The sequence below is a fragment of the Lutra lutra genome, chromosome 14 (assembly GCF_902655055.1).
Source record: "Lutra lutra chromosome 14, mLutLut1.2, whole genome shotgun sequence".
Taxonomy (NCBI): Eukaryota; Metazoa; Chordata; class Mammalia; order Carnivora; family Mustelidae; genus Lutra; species Lutra lutra.
Window position 1 is genome coordinate 36,723,084 of NC_062291.1, and position 15,775 is coordinate 36,738,858.

The 15,775-nt window shown below is 52.6% G+C and overlaps 1 protein-coding gene across 5 annotated transcripts; it reads right to left on the reverse strand.

Annotated features, from left to right (window-relative positions):
- Positions 1–1,579: 1,579 nt before the first annotated feature.
- Positions 1,580–14,232, reverse strand: DUSP13 (dual specificity phosphatase 13). 5 transcript variants are annotated; one of them, XM_047703162.1, is made up of 7 exons: positions 14,007–14,230; positions 11,801–12,008; positions 9,753–9,857; positions 8,535–8,629; positions 4,845–5,018; positions 2,753–2,973; positions 1,580–2,036 (listed from the first exon to the last, which is right to left on the reverse strand). In XM_047703162.1, the coding sequence occupies exons 1-7, from the start codon at positions 14,150–14,152 to the stop codon at positions 1,834–1,836; spliced, it is 1,152 nt and encodes a 383-aa protein (XP_047559118.1). In that variant the 5' UTR covers positions 14,153–14,230; the 3' UTR covers positions 1,580–1,833. The 5 variants fall into 5 exon arrangements, 3 of the variants coding, with proteins under 3 accessions (XP_047559118.1, XP_047559120.1, XP_047559119.1); XM_047703164.1 differs by lacking the exons at positions 8,535–8,629; positions 11,801–12,008; XR_007122767.1 differs by lacking the exons at positions 1,580–2,036; positions 2,753–2,973; positions 8,535–8,629 and adding an exon at positions 13,018–13,235 and having other exon boundaries at positions 5,000–5,018; positions 14,007–14,232.
- Positions 14,233–15,775: the final 1,543 nt, after the last annotated feature.

Here is a 15,775-nt window from a genome sequence, read left to right on the forward strand (position 1 = left end):
GTTCGGGTGGTAGGATCTGAAACCTATGCAAAATACCAGAGGTAAGAGAATGTGGTGCATTCTGGAAACTGCGAGGGAATTTACCATTTCTTAATTACACGGTGTGCATGGGAACAGAATTACAAGAGATAAGGCTACAGATACAAGAAGGTTCTCAGATAATGAAGCATCTTTATACTTTATCAAGGTGTTTGTACTTAGGGAGTTGTAAGCAGAGTAGTGACGTGATTGGATTTTCGTTTTGGTAAGACGTCTGCATGGAGACCTGGATGGGCAAGGCTGGAGGCAGAGAGACCAACAGTGGGCTGCTACTGGTGATCCAAGGTCCAGGGGAGAGGAGAGGGGGACTCGAAGTTGGGTACTCACAACAAACATGAAGCCAGGTGAGCAGACCCAAGGGGTACTGAGGAGGTAGAATCACATAGAATCACCCCTGTCTGAGAGGCAGGGGTCCAAGGCACCACCTGTCACTGACTTGAACAATATTGGCTGTCAGAACTCTTCATTCAAATGAAGAAGTAGGAAGAATTCAGCCAGTGGGATGGGGCTGATGAAAAGTGCAGCTGAGTTTGAAGTTCAAGTGCAATATTCAAATAGAGGTAGGCAATGGGATACAGAGGTTTGAAACTCAGGGGAGAGAATCCGGCTGCCGTGGCGGGGGTCTAGGAGTCATTGACCTGGAGATGTGAACTGAGGCTGTGGGGGCAAGAGGATCCTCCCTGCCCCCAGCAGGGTGGTAACTCTTCAGGAATGAAGAGGCAGCAGCGAGCAGACTGGGAGCTTTTTACATTGTTTTATTTTATTTTGTTTTTTTAAAGATTTTATTTATTTATTTGACACAGAGAGGGAGAGATCATAAGTAGGCAGAGAGGCAGGCAGAGAGAGAGAGAGGAGGAAGCAGGCTACCTGCTGAGCAGAGAGCCTGATGCGGGGCTCGATTCCAGGACCCTGAGATCATGACCTGAGCCGAAGGCAGAGGCTTTAACCCACTGAGCCACCCTGGTGCCCCTTTCCGTTGTTTTATTAGGGCACGAATACTAAGAAACTCAGAGTGAAACGTTTTGCTGCATCATATAACCATCCTTCGCCTGGGATTTCTGGGCTGTCTCCTCCCCAGACCCTATCCTCTCAGTTAACACTTGTGTTTTCCAGATGCCTCTCACTTGAGTCAGTCCTTTTTAAAGTAAAGCATAGATGAAAATATTCAAGAGATGCGACTTGCACAGCAAAAGTTCTGATGATTGCTTTTTGCTAGGGTGGGCATGGAGAGGATGCTGACGCACTGAACATCGGTCTTGATTCCGACAACCTAGCTCTTGGCTGATGCTACAATGGAGGACAAAATGAAGAAAGGACCAGCTAATTCTCAGCACCTGTACCCTCTTCCTCCCTTTTGCACCCGAGGCAGATGCCACTGATTAACCCTCACCTGCCCTCTGTCTCCACGGAGACTTGACACGGACTCAGACCCTTTCTGTAGGTTGCCCTCATGTTGACTTAGAGCAGGCAAGTCTTCTGGACTCTCATGACGATCTTGGGAGAAAGACACACCCCACAAACCACCAGAAGACCTCCTGTCTTTATTATGATGAACCTTTTATTATAGAGACAGACTGAACTCTCTTTTGTATAAAGAATCTCTGGATTGGGTCAGCGAAATCCACCTGCTAAAGGTCACCACTCAGTTCTCCCTGCTTCTGCCTCAGCTAAACCCCCACTTGCTATTTATACCTCAAGGTCTTTGGAAACAGCAAAGGCTGCTGTCCCCAGGGCCAGGCTGGCTGGGTTAGGCCATGCTGGCTAGAGGGTCAGGGCTCCCGGCTGCTCACCTAGTCAGAGTCGCCCTGTCTCCCGCCCCAGTCGGTTGTCCAGAACCTGGAGCTGCCGGAGGAAGCCCGAGTTGGGGCAGATATCACGGTGGGCCTGCACCGTCTGGATGGCCTCCACCAGGGTCATGTTCTCGCAGATCATAAGGAAGGCCAGGACAACTGTAGCAGAGCGGCTCACCCCCATAGCACAGTGTACCAGCACACGGCCTGCAGGAAGACACAGCCTAGTGTCAGCTACCTGCCCTTGCACTGACCACCCCACTGGGAACTGAAGATCCTTCTGCCAGCCTCAGCCCACCTGTCACAGCACCCCGGAATACTGACAGTGTTCTCACAGTCAGATGGGGCAGCTGAGGCCTAGACAGGGAAAGGGACTGGCTCAAGGTCACACAGCAAGATAACAGGGGGGATTCCCTTCTCCAGGTCCAATGTGCTTCCTCTGGAATCCTTTGCAACTCTGGCAGGGTGGGAGGGGATACTGTATTTCTGGAGTTCCCTGGATTTGTGGCAGATGACAGGGGTGTCCACCTACCTCCCCTTCCTGCCAGTTCTTTCCCTGTCCCTGTAACCGTTTGCCAAGGCCTCATCTTAGAAGGGCCTGCTCAGCCTTTGCTAGGCCCTGTACCTTCTGCCTAACACACTTATTGAGGGATATGGTTCCAGGGACAACCACACTGGATCTTAGCTACGTCTGTGATTGTTGGTCCCCTGAAGGCGACACTCACTAAATGGTAGTAGCTCAATTGCTCCATGGGGTGGGAAGGTTGTTGAAGTGGTTTGTAACTCTGGACACCCAACCCAGCAATGCTACTGGAAAAAGAGCCCCAGATTTCCACCACCACCACCACCACCACCACCACCACCACCACCACAGCCATCACCACCCCACCTCCCACCTCCTCATGACTTTCCCAGCAGCTCACCCTGGGGAACACTGAGGGCAGTTCGGATGTATCGAGCAACAGGTAGAAAGTAGACACTGAGGTCGAAGAAGGGGTTGTCATCAGCCTCAATGCCATAGTACTCCAAGGGCATTCCACGGTAAAACTTGGCACCTGTGTCCACTTGAAACTTGCCTGCAGCGACATTCACGACATGGGTGATGCCCAGCTGGGCCAGCTTGCTCTTGTCCCTGGCTGCATATCTAGAGGGAAGGCATGGGGGAGTTGAGAGAGGGGGCAGGTCTCATCAGGTCCCCTCTGGCTGGACTTATCCCCTTCCCTCCTCTGCCATCCTCCTCCAAGTGTGAGACTGGAAAGAGTGAACAGGCCTGAGTGAAGGGGCTCCTCTAGTTGAAGTTCCAGACTCTTTTTCACTCTGGTCAAGTGCAGTTTGGCCCCATGCATCAAAAGCCTTAAAAATACACAAAATACATACGTACGTTCCCTCAGCAAGTCCCCTTCTAGGAACTTAGAGAAAAAAAATCCAAAATGTGTCCCAAAAAGTGGATCTAATAACATTCAAGATAGTGAAAAATTGGAAGAAATCACTAAATATCCTGTAACAGGAGACTGAGTGTGGTATAGCTAAATGAAATACTTGGCAACACTTAAAATGTTACAGTTGCAGGTAAAGGAGGAAAGGTGTCTGTGCTATATTGAGAACCTGTGGAAAATGCAGGATATCATACAGAACACTGTTTAAAAATATTTTTGAAAGATGGTATGTGGTTCCATTTCAAAAGCTTTCTACCTAAAGCAGATTACAAAATGGGACTAGAAAGAGGTATCATTTTTGTATAAAAAAAAAAAAGTGAAAAGGCATTTATGTACATAGATGTGTATGCATTTTTTTAAAAGTCAACAAGGATTTTATTACTGGTTACCTGGTGGGGGATAGCATACTTGCCATATTATTAACAAGATACTGAACATATTTTCTAAATATTAAGGATAATTTCTAAAATCCATATATTGATCCATAGGTTTCAAATTTTAGGAAAACTTTTGGGAAAATGACTCACAATTCTTTCTTTATAACTGTACACCCTAGAGAAACCTGCGTGTGTGCCCCCAGGACCCATGTACCAGACCATTCCTAGGATCACTGTTCACAATAGCCAAAAAGTCAAAACAACTCAAATGTCCATATACGACCAAATGGATAAACTATGGTATAGTCATACAAATGAATAGTATACAGCGATGAAAAATGAGAGAGCCACAGCTGCATAGAACATGGGTGAATCTGACAATATTGAGCACATAAAATCAGGCACAAAATGCACACAAAATGATTCCATTCATATAGCTTTAAAAGACAAGCAAGACCACATTGTTAGGTATATGAATGTTGAAATTATAAAGAAAAGCAAGGAGATTATTTCAATACTTAGTCATCTACAGGGAAGGGAGTTATGCTGAGAAGGGTCAGTTACTTTTGAGGCATAAGGAATGTCCTGTTTCTTAACATGGATGGTGAAACTGTTCCTATGTCCTACATGTACTTTTCTTATGTGTGTTCTATCTCCACAGTTAAAATTAATAACATAAGGGGCGCCTGGGTGGCTCAGTGGGTTAGAGCCTCTGCCTTTGGCTCAGGTCGTGATCCCGGGGTCCCGGGATCGAGCCCCGAATCAGGCTCTCTACTCAGCGGGGAGCCTGCTTCCTCCCTCTCTCTCTGCCTGCCTCTCTGCCTACTTGTGATCTCTGTCTGTCAAATAAATGAATAAAATCTTTAAAAAAATTAATAACAGGGTGCCTGGGTGGCTCAGTGGGTTAAGCCGCTGCCTTCAGCTCAGGTCATGATCCCAGGGTCCTGGGATCGAGTCCTGCATCGGGCTCTCTGCTCAGCAGGGAGCCTGCTTCCCTTCCTCTCTCTCTGCCTGCCTCTCTGCCTACTTGTGATCTCTGTCAAATAAATAAATAAAATCTTAAAAAAAAAATTAACAAAAAAGGATAGGGATGTGTGGAAAGAGATGGTGGGAGGCAAAGACAGTGCCCCCTCTGCCCCTGCAAGTCTTGGGGAGAGGCTTCCCTTCCATTCCCTCCACCTCCTGCTCCGGGTTGTACTTACGCATCTCCTAGGAAGAGGTTGGGCCAGACCTCATTGACGTGGCTCAGCATGGCAGCCCGACGGACCCACAGCAAGCGCTGGAGGTAGGCCAGTGTGGGCGGCTGGTAGGGGGACCCCCGGACCGCCCCGTGGATCTTGGGCCTCCGGAGATCTTGCTTCTGCAGTGAGTCCATCCTGAAACAGAGTGGACACTGTGGTGGTTGGGGGCAGGATCCCCACCAGTGGGTCCGGCTGAAGGGGAGGCCCAGGGGCCACTGGGATGTGGCAGGAAGGGCCTCAGCTATTTTGGATGAGGTTATTAACCAGTTCAGTTGGGGCTGAGACCTAGTTCCTTTTCCCCAGAGAACAAGGGAATCAATCCGTTGTCACTGCTGTGGAGCTGGGAAGGTCTCTCCTGCCCTTTCCAGAGGTCCTGGATATAGGAAGCTTTGCCCAAGGAGCCATTGGAGTTCCTTGTCGGTAGCAACTCCCCCTTAAGTCACTGACACTTGGGACTTTGTAGGGATGGGGACCTCAGAGGTGCACTTAGGAAGGCCCTCACACCTGGCAGCTCACCTCAGGCCCCCTCCTCTGCTATTTCCAAGTCCGCTCCCGAGGTCCCTAGTCCCTCCCAGCTCCGGGTGTTTGAAGGACAGAGCCCATCTCATGAAATGGCATTTGTTAGCATCTCCATACGAAGTAAGCTGATGCCTCGTAAGAGCCTGAGGCCTCACTCAGACGAATGTTTTAAGTGATACCGAAAGCTGTGTGGCTAATAGGGAGCAAGGCTGGGGTTTCAGTCCGGTTGTGCCCCAAGCCTTCTGGCTGCCACCTCTGGGAACTCCAGAGAGGGTCACTACTCCATCTGTCTCTCCAGAGGAGCCTGGTGCTGCTGTCGCACCTCTACCTCTAGGCCCTGGGACGTTCCTCCTTACCCCCATGACTCAGGCCAGTGCTGCAGGTCAGGCCTCACCCAGGTGGGATGGCTTGTGTCAGGAGTCGGTTGTCTGAGGATGTCTGGGCCCCTGCAGAGCTGGGATGTCAGTGGCACCAGAACCTGGGGCTGGTGCGGAGCTGGGAAGGAGTGCCTATCTTGGCTAATCGTCCCTGGCCCCCTCAGCCAGTAACTAGGGAAGGTACAAACTGGGAAGAACATCTTTTCTCTTGGGTAGGCAGTGATAGGACCGGGAAGAGAAATGGGCACCCAGGAGGCCACCGGCTTGGCCAAGCTCACCCAGTGGGCAGCTGGTGGGCAGGGTGGAAGTGAAGACCCGGCTTTCCCCCTCATCTCCCACTGTCACCTCTCAGGGCAGGCTGAGTGGCCTGCCACCTACCTAGGGCATGGCCTGGGGCCGGGAATGGGGTACAGGGACGGGACTCAGCACCCAAGCGGAACCCAGCCACAGCAGGTTCCGCCCAGAACACAAATGCTGTGAAGTGGCTAGAATTCCAGGTCCTTCTCTTGGAGCCGGTGGGGGTGGGGTCTGAGTGCAGACCTAGGCTGCTGTGGACTGAAGTGCAATCCTTCCAAACTCCCAGGCCCCTCTCTGCTTGGCATCTCTGGGATGAAGGCCCTTGGCCCTGGAACTCCCCTTGGAAATTAGAGGCTAACTGAAGTGGTGGAAAGAGAACTTCAGAGGGAGGGAAGAGAGAGTGGCCGTAACTCATTCTGTGGCCTCCAGCAAATCTTTGCTCCCGTCTGGGCCATGGCCTGTCTTTTTCTTGTGCGAGATCCTGGCCTTGCTTTTTTAGGATTCCTTGGGTGGGGAGGGGGTATGTCTGACCTGAGAGGGAAAGCAGTGGCTGGGTTTGTGGTAACCACAGGGTAGGGAGCAGCGGAGTGTGTTGGGGCTGGGGAAAGCCCAGGCCCCAGGCTTGTCCAACAGCCAAACTCCTGTTGGAGCCAAAGGCTGGGGGTGAGTGAGCCGCAGGTGGGCTTGGATGGAGGTCTGGGAAGCCGGGGAGACGTACCCCAGCCTCTGAACTTGGCATGGGGTGTGGCCGCCACCCTGTGGCCATTGGGCGCATTGCAGCCCAGCTGTGCCCGGGGAGCCGGCAGCCTGGGTCTGGCTGAGACATAGCGGGTCTCAGGGGCTCCTGGGAAGAGAAGGACACAGCATAGGCACCAAAGATTGGGGGCTGCTAGGCCACATCCCATATTTCAGCTTCTGAGGGGCCTTAGGTCCAAGTCTGGAGAATGGGGCCTTTTCCTTGGACTTAGGGGTATTCTTTGTTTGGTTCCACCTAGAGCCGCACACCTGAAGCTCACGGATGTACCCCACTTGTCTGCTTTGTCCTGCTGGGGCCCAGCCCCCTGCCCAAGGACTCATCCTCCAAGCTCCAGACATAGCCAAGGAAGGGAAGTCTGTGGCTGCAGCAGCTCCCCTGGTTTCTGCTGCCCCCAGAGCTGGCCTGACTCCTCCCCCCACATATCCTCCGCCACCAGCCACAGCAGAGTAAAGCACGGGGCCCAGCATTTCATAGAGACAGGCCAGGCCAGGCTCTTCTCCTCCTCCTCTCTGGCCCTCATTCTGCCTCCTTCCTGCGCCTTCTCCCTGAGCCCAACAGCTGCCTCCTCAGGCAATGGCTTCACGGCTCCTGGGCTGCCGCTGTTTACGAGGTTAGGCCCTTGTTTTCTGTCTTTGTGTGTGTCCCTCCTCTCCATGTGGCTCTCCCCAGCCTCACAGGAGCTCGTGCTCCGCCACAGTGCTCTGCCGCCCCACGCTGCATGCCTGTGGCCTCAGGCCAAGGCCCAGACCTCCTCAGGGCAAGGGGGCAGCCATGGCCAGCCACCTCCTCAGCTGAACCTCCAGATGTTCCCACTGGCCTTCCCTCCTAGCCAGTCTCTCTGCTTCTCCCGCCTCCTCCCCAAGCGGATGGGACAGTGGCCAAGGGCAGTGGAGGCCAGGCATCTCAGGACAGGACATGAGGAGTCTGGCGAAGGACGCCTCGGGGCAAGTGACCGGTAGGCAGCAGACGGTGACCGGCCAGTGGGGCTCTGCGTACAGGTTGCAGGCCTGGGAGGACAGATCTGGGCAGAGTTCTCAGGACTGGTATTTGTGGTTCTTGCTGAGCCAGTTCCTTCACAGGCTACTGTAAGAATTTCATGAGATACTAAAAGGAAGGCCCCTTCCACAGGCCTACCTTAGGATAGATGCCCCCCCAAAGGGTACAGCTTACTATTATTATCATTACTATTATTATTACCCTTTTAGTATAATAATAATTATTGTTATTATTTCTTCGAGCCTCAGCCATATCTCCCCACAGGACATGAGGCTTAGTCTCTGTCTCTTTGTGTCTCTTGAGGTTTGTTTCTCTGTCCAGCAATAATTGTCATTATATTCACCACTTACTAAGGATCTACTAAGCTACTAAGGTACCAGACAGAGCTAAATGCTTACATTTTCTCATTGGATCCTCACAGTGCCCTTATGAAGCAGCTAATATTATCATCCCCATTTTACAGATGAGGAAACTGAGGCTCAGAGTGATTAAGCAATATGTTTAATGTCATACGGCCAATTAGCATGGGATCCAGGACTCAAGACCATGTCTTTCTGACTCTACCTTGCTTTGTCTGTGCCTCTGTCTCTAACCCAGTCTGTCCTCCAGTCTAACCCAGTCCCTCCACAACACCCACAAGCCCAGGTGCCCTGGCCCTCATGACCCAGCATGCTCCGTGGCCCCGAGATAGGGGCACTCACCCACCTGTGGGGGTATCTGGCCCCGGCTGTGGTCTTCTCTGACGGGCACTTTGTGCTGTCTGCTTCCAGCTCCCTGTCTCCGCACACTTGATGCTGTTGCTATTTTTTGATTTGAGTTTAATTATAAAGCATGATGTGCTGCTCCCCTCTTCTGGCCTCCCCCGACACTCCCAACTCACCCACTGGTCCCTGGCATGGTCAGTGCCAAGCCCAGCCAGGCACCTGGCCTTGCCGGGGGGCAGAGGCAGCCCATAGGGGTCTGCTTGTGGTCTGGGTGTATGCATATGTTGATTGTGGGACAGGGAGAAGGAAGACCCACCAAGCTATTTTCAAAGCTCCCTTAGCCTTCAAGGGTGGTGGGAAGCATGGGCAGAAGGTTAGAGCGGGAAGGATCTTCCATGGAGGAGGACAGAAAGAAGACTAGCCCAAACCACACACAAACGGGCAGCAATGCCAACATTAGAACCCAGGCCCGGGGGTGCTTAGCTGGGAGCTGAGAACTATAGGACTAGCCCAGGATTCAGATCTAGAAGACTCGGGCTGAGGAAAGTGGGTGTACCCTTACAAAGGTGAAGGTGAGGTTCAGAGCAGGCCTTTAGACCTGCCCCAGCCTGAAGTCAGAAGCTGTGTGTCTAGAAGCCACTGTGCCCTCTGCCAGACTCCTCCCTGCCCCAGAAGGCCTTCCTAACCCAGACCTCACTGTCTCTTGAGACCAGCCAGATGGTCTGTTAGGTCCTTTCCAAGGCCACTGAGGTCAGTTAGGGACCTTGGATTTGGGCCTGTTAAGATCCCTTCCTGCTCTCCAGAGACCCTCCCCATATACTCATATACTTCAGTACTCCTCCACTCACACTCCCAGATGCCTGAGACATACACAGACGCCTGCCTACCTGCAGCCACACCTACAAGGGGTCTCTGAAGTCTGAACTCCAGGGAGCTAGGGCTCAGCCCCTGCTGGGGTTCCCAGAGTCCTGTGGGGAGCTGGTGGAGGCAGCTGTGGCCAAGGGCTATCACAAACACCTAGAATCCCCTCCTGTTCTCCTCCCAGCCTCATAGCCCAGGGAACTTGGAGTCCCAGACAGAGGAGCCTCAGGGGTTGGCTGAGAAGGCAGAGAATTCCCACCTGAGGGGACTGAAGACAGTAGCCAACACGGAGCGCAGGCAGCAGGAGGAAGCTGATGGGGTAGCATGCTCTACGGCAGACCGCACACTAGGTTCTTACCATCTTCTTGGTCTCCACCTGGGCCAGAACTTCCAGCAGCACCAACAGGGCCAGTGCCAGGGAAACAAAGTGGCCCAGCCCTGTGGCAGGGAGAAAGGACCAGCTCTGGGGGAGAGATGAGCTCCATGTTATAGGTTGGCAACCCAAGGCTCAGATCAGCTGGGACTTGTAAAGGAAGGGGCAAGACTTGCCACCTAACCTGTCTCTGCCTTGAACCCTCTGTGTAAGGTCAGGTGGGTATGGGTGCCGAGAGAGATAAACCAAATTTGGGGTCCAGAGCTCATGGGGAGACATGACCTCTCCCCATCATCTTTCAGAGTCCCTAGGTCTGCGGTGTATGGCTGCATAGGCTGCACACTGTATAACTCCTGGGGCTCCGGTTGCATCGGCTGTTTGGTGGATGGCTCCTCCAGGAACTGTGCAATGCTGCAGCCTGACTGACCTCCCCAAAGCCAGCTGCCTGATGGGAAAGAAGCTGAGGCTTGAGGTCAGGGTATTTAAGGGCTCCAGGCCAAGGAAGTGGGGCAACTGGGCATAATCAGAGATCTGCTGTTCTACCAGTTTCCTGAAACCGGTTCAGAGGAGAGAGCAGGATGCCATTCCTGTCTCTTTCTTGGCTCCCCATACCTGCAGAGCTCCCCACAACAGTTTCCCACCCAGCTCAGCCTTGGGCCTAATCCCAAACCCAGCTATAACCCTGATTTCTCCCATTACACTCATCCCCAAACTCTAAACCTAGCTCTCCATCCTGCCCTAATACCCACCCCCAAGATGCTCACCCTCCTGCCAGTGTCAGGGAGGGGGCAGAGTGCTAAACTGCTCCCCCTTAGTGGCACTGGTTATGCATTCAGAGACAAAAACAGCTTTTGGTGGGGGGCCCGGCAGGGGGAAATTCAATCCACGCCTGGCAGGAGAAACCTGCCACTTTCCCAACTCCCAAGAGAGCCTAGGCCAGTCACCCACCCCAAGCTGGCAGACCCTCTGAGCCAGAGGGGTGGTGGGGCACACAGCCCAAGTCAGGGCTGAGAACAGATGAGGGAAGGAACAGCATGGGTAGGAGCTAGAGGTGGGCTAGGGCCAGTGGAAAGCAGCCTTGGGGCTTAACTCCCCAGCCCATGGCCCTCAGTGGGGATGTGAATGAGAGGAAGGTGGGCTGTTGGAGACAGACAGGAACAGACCCAGCCTGGGCATGGTGGGAGAGGAAGGTCTGTGGACACTGTGGCTCCCTCACAATGCTGCTCCCTGCACCACGAATTACCGCAGGAAGAAACACCCCTGTCTCCTCCCAGCTGAGCTGGAGGAGAACTTTTCTCAGGGCTAGTGCCAAGGAGATTGAAGCAGCACTTGGTGTGCATTTGTGGTCTGGAAGCCTGAGAAGCAGCGTGGCTGCAGGGGGAGCCCAACTCCTTCTCCTAGGCAGCTGGGGACACTGGGGCCTCCAACAGGAATGGGGAAACCTAGGGGGCAGGAGGTGTTGAGGATCTGTTCCTCATACGCAACTTAAGGACTGACTATTAATCCTCCAAATGCCTTTGCACATGGAGCTGCCGGGCAGGGAGTCAACGGAAGCAGAAAGGAGCTGGATAGACTTTCTGGAAGACCTTTATGTCCCACAGGGATTCCCGAGAATCAGAGAGGGAGCAAAGGTAGGGAGGTTCCTTCTGTGGATCTCTGAGATCAGACTGATTGGGGGAGGGCAAGTAGGGAGTGGGGTACTGGGCCCAAGACAGGGAAAGGAGGGAAGGGAAGGGCGAGATGACAGGAGAACTGTGTATCAAGCAGGGCTCATGTGAGGAGGCCACGGGTGGTGGCAGGAGCCCCAGTTCTCCCTCCCCACTGTGAGAAGGAGATGCAGGGCTGGCCTGAAAATAACTAAGCATAGAGTGACAGCTGCGGCCGCACTGGCCCCCCAGAACTGTAGTTGGGTCTGGACCCCTTCCAGCCCCCACTGGCCTTCCCTGCCACGTTCCTTGTGCAGCCCTTACCTGACCTCTCACTTCTAATTGCACCCATCCTGCCCCCCACCACATGTCCTGCTCAGCCCTCACCTGGCCCCTCAGTTCCGGCCTGTGCCCCGCAGCTGCTGGTCCAGCTGGCAGAGCTGGTGGAGGAAGCCTCGGTTGGGGAAGACCCATCGGTGTTGCCTCACGGTGATCACTGCCTGGCGCAGGGACAGCTGCTGGCGCAGCATGAGGTAGGCCAGGACCAGCGTGGCCGAGCGGCTCACCCCAACCACACAGTGCACCAGGATCTTGGCTGAGGAAGACATCCTGGTGAAAGACGCTTTCCCGCCTGCTGGCCCACCCAGGAGCAGGGGTAGGGACTCACATGCCTTCCCCTGCTCTGCCTTGGATACATCTGTAACCCTGGGCAAACTGTTCAGCCTTTATGGTTCTCAGTTTCCTGATCTGTCCAATGGTAAACCAATACCTAATCAGCGTACCCTGGGTATAGGGTCCAAACTCCTTAACGTGGCTTACAAGACCCTCCATGAGCTGGATTGGCCCCTGCTGACCCTACAGCTTCACCTCAGGCTGCCTCACCATGACCTTCACCCTGAGGAACACGGAGTCACCTTCAGTTCCTCAAAGCTGTGCTGGCCTCTGGCTTCCAGCCTTAGCACACATTATGCCAACTACCTCTAAAACTTCTCCTGTTCCTGGTCTGACTAATGTCGATTACTCATCTGACCGGTTTCGGCTAAGACATCGTTTCCCTGTGTAGTCTTTCCTGACCATTCACAGCATCACCTGAATCACAGAGCAGCTCAACCTTTTTGCACATGGCCCAGTGAATCCTGTTGTAGAGGATGGGCCCCTCACTTCCCTGGTCCCCTGGATTGAATGCCCTTGCCCTGTTCCTGTTCTCCTAGATCTCTTCACATTTACCCGTTCATATGAATAGTACTCATAATTTTGACTGTCTTTCCACAAAGCATAATGACAAGTTCCATAAGAGCAGGAACTCTGCCTTGTCTAAGTGTGGATTCAGTATTTAGCTCAGTGCCTGGCACAGAATAGATAATAAACAGAGGGGATATGAATAGGATGTCAAACAAATGAATGTCAGAGCGCTCTGGGTATCAAAAAAAGTGCAGTGAGACATAGTTTTGTCTTTCCCGTCAGGCAGATGAGAAACTGACATCCAGAGAGGGATACTGGCTAACCCTGGGGCAGGGATTATAGGCACTGATATTTGAGTGGAAACTGGACATCGCCCCCCATGAGTAAGCAGGATGGGATATGGGTTCAGACCCAAGTCCTACCCCCAGGTGTGCTGAGAGCACGGTGGATGAAGTCGGCGGCTGAGGAAAAGTAGGCACTGATGTCGAAACTGGGGAGGTCGTGGGCCGGTACCCCCAGGTAGCTCACACTGCTGCCGTAGAAGTCAGGGCTACCCTGACAGTAGAGGCCCCCGTGGGCTGCGTTCAGCACATGGGTAATGCCCAGCTTCCATAGCTCAAAGCGGTTATTTGCCGTGGCCCTAGGAAGGGGGGGGAATAGGGCTGGATCCTGGCTAAGCCACGGAGTCCAGGAAGGAGGTTTTTTCTGCCCCCCTGCTTCAGAGGGACAGAGTCATAAACGTCCAAAGGGAGCCACAAGGAACCCAGTAGTCTTGAGCCCCATCCTCAGAGCTGTCTGGTGGAAGAGTTGGTGGCATACAGGGTTATCTTTAGACCCTCTGTGCTTCCTGGGGCCATCTGCTCCTGCCTTTGCCAAGACAGGAAGGAAAGAATTGCTTCAGCCCTGGAATCCAGCTGCCCCTCCTTTTCTGCCCCATGTCTCCCCACCCACATCTGGCCCCTCCTGGCCACTACCCCATACCTGCTTCTAATTTGCAAATTCAGTGGTGACATCTTCCCTGATTCACCTTTCTCACCCACTCTGTGTCCAGAGGAGGGAGGCTGGGACCAGGAAGGGGAACTCTCTATCTATCCCATGCCATACCCGAAAGCACCATTCCCCAGGCCTCTGCCCCCTGACACACCAATTGTCCTGGATATATCAGAAGATTTCAGGATCCTCTGGGAGCTCCAGTGATGCAGGCAGGCAAAGGCCCTGCTCCCCCTGGTGGTCACATCGGATCACTGCATTGTTCCCAGCACCCTGGGGTCCTGGAGTAAGTCCCTGGCCTGGGATGTGCAGAGCAGAACTATTTCTCCTTCTTCCACCCAGCTCCCATTGCTGATAAAGAGCCCAAGAACTGTCTCTCCTTGTCCCCTTCCCCACACCCCTTCAATCAGCTACCACTCACGCATCTCCTATGTAAAGGTTGGGCCAAACTTCATCCACGTGGCTGCAAGAAAACTTCCCTGCCCTCAGGAGCTCCTCCAGTTCCAGAACGCTGGGGCAAGGCGTGGCTTCCTCTCCCCTCAGCACTGGGACGGAGGCTTCAGCCATGGGCCAGGCCAGGCCACCCACCCCTCTGTCTCTGCGGTTACTCCTCTCTGCCTCTCCAGTGTCATTTCTCCTTCCCGGAGATTGGCAGGGACAGGTGGGACAGAAGCAAGTGACTCAGCAAGTCACAGAGGCCTCCAGAAAGAACAGGACATTTTTTCCCCCAAGTCACCCCCTTAACCTCAAACTCCATGACAATATGGAATCAGTCATATCTAGGCAAGTCACTTAAATTTCTTCCTCAGTTTCTTTATCTGTAAAGTAAGGAAAATTACATCTACCTCAAAGAAATATGAGGATTAAATGAAAGAAAGGATATTCTCTGTTTAACACATAGTAGATGCCTAAGAAACATTTGCTGAACTAATAGCCTTAAGGCCCTGAATAAGGTTATTTAGTCCGAAAACTGAGTTAAAGTGGAGATCCAGGGTGGAGAGAGGGTGGTTGGTTTCAACAATGAATGGATTTTTAAAAAAGCTCTGCAGGTCTGGGTGGGCCAAAAACTGGGTGGGAACCATATGGCTGCTGAGTGAGCTTCAGGATTATGAGGCTGAGGGGAAGTTTCCTACATTGTAGGGTCAGAGAAATGTGGAGAGGAGCACCCTTCATCTAAAGGGTGCTCACGGGGTTTGTGGGGGAAGGTTTGAACAATGGTTCTATAATGAAAATAAATGATTTCTCAAAAGAGAAGGCTGAAATGGGCCGTGTATATCAAAGTGGGAAGAAGGGAAGTGAATGTTGCCTTAAACCTGAGGAGCCAAAGGGACTGTCATCAGAAACATTTTTGGGGTGGGAGGGAGATTCTCCTGCTTACAACGGCTTTTGTCCCCACAAAGGAAACTATGAAAGGTCTATACATCTGGCCTTTTGTCAGAGCCTGTTACTGGCAGAAGAGGTAAGAAAACGTGCCTGCTCTCAGGTGACTTCGTGAAAGCCCTGATGGGATGGAAGGCATATGAGCTGCAGTGGGAAGGCTTCCAGCTGCCCCTGGTCTTGAGCCCAGCTTGAGGGTAAAGGCTACATCAGGGGATCCCGTGGGAGAAGTATGCAGTCATGTTCACCCTAGAACCTGTCTCCACCCCATCAGAGCCATCAAAGTCTGCTCTGCACTTGATAAGAAAGAAGGTCAAGGAGGGGATGGAGCCCAGGTCACAGATGGTTTGGGATTTGGCTTATGCCAATTCTAGGCCTGGGTTAGGGACTTTCTGATAATGAAGAGGAGCACAGGTTCCGAAGGTAGACAGATTTAAGTAGGAATACTGGCTTTAGAACATATTAATTGCGGTACCTCAAACAGGTTACTCAGCCCTTCTGTGTTTTAACACCCTGCAGAGTTGGCACAAAGATTTTAAGTGAGATTTATATGGCATGTGGAATAAGGACTGTCAGAAAGTAAAGGGGCAATAAATAGTAACAATGATCATTGGATGCTGACTCTTGGGGAGATGCTGGCTCCCTCCAAAGGAATTAGGCAAGCTCTTCTTGCTCCCAAACTTCATCTACTAATCTCCTAAGCGCCCCCGCTTCTTCACCAACCCCTTATTTTCTCCCACTTTGGCCTTGGGGCTGACGCATGCGCTCTCGGGCTTCTTTGCTGCGGTTTTGCTTCCCTCGCCCATCTTGAAT